Source organism: Nannospalax galili, unplaced genomic scaffold (assembly GCF_000622305.1).
Source record: "Nannospalax galili isolate Female #2095 unplaced genomic scaffold, S.galili_v1.0 scaffold635, whole genome shotgun sequence".
NCBI classification, from domain to species: domain Eukaryota; kingdom Metazoa; phylum Chordata; class Mammalia; order Rodentia; family Spalacidae; genus Nannospalax; species Nannospalax galili.
Genome location: NW_008335836.1, coordinates 121,522 through 126,556, shown reverse-complemented (window position 1 = coordinate 126,556; position 5,035 = coordinate 121,522). Strand labels below are relative to the sequence as shown.

At 37.1% G+C, this 5,035-nt stretch overlaps 1 protein-coding gene across 1 annotated transcript; it reads left to right on the top strand.

Annotated features, from left to right (window-relative positions):
- Positions 1-344: 344 nt before the first annotated feature.
- On the top strand, positions 345-1,343 carry LOC103732079 (olfactory receptor 52D1-like). Its single transcript, XM_008830602.1, has one exon. The coding sequence runs from the start codon at positions 345-347 to the stop codon at positions 1,341-1,343; it is 999 nt and encodes a 332-aa protein (XP_008828824.1).
- The last annotated feature ends 3,692 nt before the right edge of the window (positions 1,344-5,035 follow it).

Below are 5,035 nucleotides of genomic sequence, written 5' to 3'. Positions count from 1 at the left end.
CAAATATTAATGCATTAAAAATAGAAAGTGTTAAAGTTCCTCTATGGGTAAATAAGGAGAACCAGAATATTTAGGGCATTCTACTAGAAGAAAATGTTTCCTGAAGGCTTCATTACAGATAACATATATATATATATGAATTGAGGTGGTGAACTTTTGAAGACAGGGTAACTCTGTAATTACACCTGGTACTTTTATGCAATGAGATAATTTTCTGTGATACATTTTATCCTAAGGATAAAAACTACCAATAATTTACAGTTCCCTGCATCTTGGCTTCATAAGTTCTCAAGAGTTTAAAAATATTATCCATTATTCTTTGTGTCCTTTAAGAGGAAATATCCATGAAGAGGAAGGTAAAGCCCTGGACACCTGTCATGTCTGCCTACAATAAGACTGAGGTCCATCCACTGACCTTCATTCTCATCGGCATTCCTGGGTTGGAAGCGGTACACATATGGATCTCCATCCCATTTTCTGTGGTCTACATTTTGGCCCTGCTGGGAAACTGTTCACTTCTTTTTATCATCAAGACAGACCCCAGCCTTCATGAGCCAATGTTCCTCTTCCTCTGCATGTTAGCCGTGGCTGACCTCGTGGTGTGCACTACAGCTGTCCCCAAACTTCTCAGTCTCTTCTGGTTCCATGATGGAGAGATTCCCCTTGAAGCTTGCCTCACTCAGGTCTTCCTGATTCACTCTTGCTCAACCATGGAGTCGGGCTTTTTCCTGGCCATGGCGTTTGACCGTTATGTAGCCATTTGTAACCCATTACGACACTCGGCTATTCTGACTCATACGGTAACTGGAAAAATGGGCCTGGCTGTGGTACTCCGGGGTGTGGCCCTTCTCAGTCCTCACCCTTTCCTGCTACGCTGGCTTCCCTATTGCAGAACCAACATAATTTCCCACACCTACTGTGAGTTCATGGCCCTCATCAAGATTGCCTGTGCTGAGACAAGCATCCAAAGAGCCTACAGCCTCAGCGTCGCCTTCCTTACTGGTGGGGTGGACTTCGTATTGATAATCTGCTCTTACGTCCTCATTCTCAACACTGTCTTCCGCCTGCCTTCCAAGGATGCCAGACTCAAGACTTTGGGCACCTGTGGCTCACATGTCTGTGTTATTTTAGTGTCTTATACCCCGGCCTTCTTCTCCTTCCTCACTCACAGGTTTGGGCATAAAGTAACTCCCCATGTGCATATATTTGTCGCCAACATCTACCTTCTTGTCCCACCCATGGTGAACCCCATTATTTATGGTGTAAGAACCAAGAAAATACGGGACAAGTTCCTTAAATTGTTTCTTTTCAGAATTTGTCAGTTGAATTGCTTTTGTTGTTGAATAATATCTTTAAAAGGTACTTTAATTTATTTTACAAAATGAGGCATCTTCACTAAGGATTTCATTTCATGACCCAATAGCAAAGGGTTTTCAAGGAAGTCACTGAAAATAGTTGTGTTTTAAACAAACATAATTGCAGTTTTACTCTGTATTTCAGAAATGTTTCCCAAATAAGGAGCAATTACTCTAAAATGAAAATCTCATTATTCTACTAAAAATAGTTGTTTGAAATGACTATGATCACAATGCACAGTATTTATTTATTTACTGAATGCAAATGTCCGTGTGTCCTCACTGAAAAAGGAGACTGGATACGTGTGTAAATCCGGTTTCTGGAAAAGCAGAAAGTTGTGAGAATGCCTCACTTTTCATTAGTCATTTTGACATTATGTAGCTTCTCAGAGGATGTGGTGATTATTTCTCATTTATATAAATATTATTGCTGCCACCTGCTTTTTGAGAGAATCTTATTTTGTCATCTGTTCTTAGAGACCAAAAGAAGAAAAAAGAAAAACTTATCCTACCTATCATATGTCATGGAAAATGTTGTTTCCAGTTTTCAAGAGATTAAAATAAAAACATATATTTTCCAACTCTAATATAAAAATTTGAAAACAGTGATATCATGTGGGTTGTTTATGGTATTGTTTATTTTGTGCTTTGTCAATTGGCATGTAGCTATCTGAACTGCTGACTCTACACATATTGTATTTTCATGATTTTTTATGCTGTTTTCGGTTTGGGGGTTTTGCTTGTTTGTTTTGAAACAGGGTCTTCTTGTGACCCCAGCAGCTGGCCTGGAACTCTTTTTGTAGACCAGACTGGCCTCAGTCTCACAGAGAACCACCTTTTTCTGCATCCCAAGTGGAGTGTTGGGATTAAAGGTGTTTCCTGCCATACCTGGCTCTTGGGATTTTATTAAGCTCTAATTTTACTAAATCTTTCACATTATTTGGGCATGAGTATATCAAAACTATGCATAGGAAGAACATATTTGAATATATTGACAGTTACCCCTTATGCTATTCAATATGTTCATTTAGATTTATTAGTCTCTAGCTAATAAGCACAAATGTTTGGGGCCTAGAGAGATGACTCAGCAGTTAAGAACACTGGCTGCTCTTGCAGAGGACCTGGGTTTGAAACCCAGGGACACCCACATGGCAGCTAATAACCATCAATTACTCCAATTCAAGGGATCCCTAGACCCTCTTCTGTCCTTCATGAATATTGCATGATGTGGGTACAGTACATGAGCCATAACACTCATACACAAAAATAAAAATAAACATTTTTAATTTAATAAAAGAAACATAAATGTGACAATTATTATTTAGAAATGTATATTTCCAAGCCAAACTCTTGATCAAAATATTGTTCACCCAAAATTAAAGAAGAAAATTTAAACCCAAGGCACATCATCTAATGGAGAAAAAGAGAGAGATAGAGGGATATAAGAAGGGGCATAGAGTTAAATTCATAGACCTGTGGTTGACTATAATACATTATGAAATTGTTTTGTCTGTCACAGTCCTCTTTCTTGAACAGATTGCTTTATCTATCTAGCATATACCTCAACTTATTTATTCAGAGTATTCAAGTGTTAATGTTTGTGTTATCTAATCCCCTAAATTTATTAGTATTCATATTCATTTGAATAATGCATTTATAACTAGACAATTCCATTCTTACCATTTAGTACATCCCCTAGCCTTTTAAAACTTCATGATATACCTCAGAAATACATTATTACTTTTGAAAAACTCTGTTGCTGGCCAAATTGTTATTAATCTGTGGGTTATTATCTTTTCTCTCTGAATCTTGATTTTTTCCTTTGAAATTCTGTTGTTTCTCATGGGTGAATCTCATCAGCACTATGTTAAGTTACCAAAGTCAGATGATAAAGGCTACATACAGCTTGGGTATTCAGATTTAGCTTTTTAAAAGACAAAATTGCAATGAAATAATATTCCGGTACCCATGTTTTTAAAATTCCTACGTGTGAGACTTCCAGGCCAAAAAGTTGTAAGTTCTGTATAAAGGACACAGAGAAATTTATACTAATTAGGAAAAATTAAAACCAAATCCTTCATCCTTAAATATGAAATATGATCAGTATTTATTTACCATTTAGTCTGTTCCAATCTCTTCCCCTGTGTATTTTGCATACCTAAACATTTAACACACCCAATGTTTTCAGAATTAAGAAATATATCCACATACTCATGTACTCCATTGGTAGACAAGTAGAAAAATGAGTGTTTAAATTCTGTTACAGCCTTGAAATAATAATATTTCTACAGTATTGTAATGATTGCTATATAGCCCAATCTCTCTCGATACAACTCTCAGAAACAGATTCCCATAGGTTTGGGTGTGAAAATTGTGAGGCTGCTCCAACCTCCAAAGCCAGTTTGTTTATGTCCATTTAGCAAATGTTTATTCATCAGAATTTATTGGAATCACTAGGACAATTAAAGGCAAGTTATGATCAGATTCCTGGTCAAAGTGGTAATATACAATATAGATTTCTGATCCAGAATATTCCAAAAATGGCTGAAATAAAATTGAATATGTATGAGTTTAAAACATTACCTTTCTGATGAGGACTATTGTGGAAGGGTCACTTTGCTATAAGACTTAGTGAACATCTAAATATACCTTCAAAATATGTCTATATTCCTTAATGGGGCTTGAAACATTTATTGCCTAGAGAAACACACACTCTCTTTGAAAGCCTCATCACCAGGAATTGTGTGGAGTGGTGCTGTGTTCAACTGACTCAGTGCATTCTAAGCAAATCCACAGGTCTGTGCTCCTTTCCCAGCAAATAATGAATACAGATGTGTAGAAAAGATGTGTTCTAGTGTACTTTAACACAGACCATTGAACTTGATAGTGGTCTGGCTGTGTTAGCCATCAGAGTGCTGGAATTAAAGGCAAGTGTGAACCAGACTTCCTCCATTATCATCTCCTGATCTCCTTCTTGTTGTTACTCCTGGCATAGAGGCACCCTCTTGGGTTCTGTTGCTCAATGCTATGTGACCATTTGGACAAGGAAAGATAATTTTCCTTCTCTGAGTTTCAGATTTCATTACATGAAAATGTAAGATGCTTCTTTTTAAGTATTTTTCATATCTGACACAGGAAGTATAATCAAAATGTGTGCTTATGATTAATGCTTATTTGATTCTTAAGAACATAACAAAAGGTCTGGAGAGAAGAGATGGCACAGAGGTTAAAAGCATCAATGCTCTTTCAGAGTACCTGAGTTCAAGTCTCAGCAACCACTTTGGGCAGCTCACAAACACCTGTAGCTCCAGTTTCTAGAGAATTAAACACCTCTAGCTTCCTAGGGCACCTGCACTTATGTGCACATACCCTCACAGAGACATACATACATATACACATAATTAAAAATAAAAATAATAAATGAAAATAAATTTTTATTGAATGTTTTCACTTTGCATACAATATAATTTGATAGCATTTAGATGCCCTTCCCTACCCTATCTCCTCCTCCCCTGACTGTACCCCATCTGATTTAATGTACTCTAATGTATATATATGGTCTATGGAGTCTAATTTGTCCATCCTCTGGAGCAACAGTGCCATGGTTGGTAGAGACTCTCTAACCCTACCAGTATTCAACCATTTGTTGCCAGAATTTCCTTAGCTGGGGTTGGAACTTC

Excerpts from the sequence above, each read along its gene's own strand:
- LOC103732079 (XM_008830602.1), top strand. The coding sequence starts at position 345 with ATGAAGAGGAAGGTAAAGCCCTGGACACCTGTCATGTCTGCCTACAAT.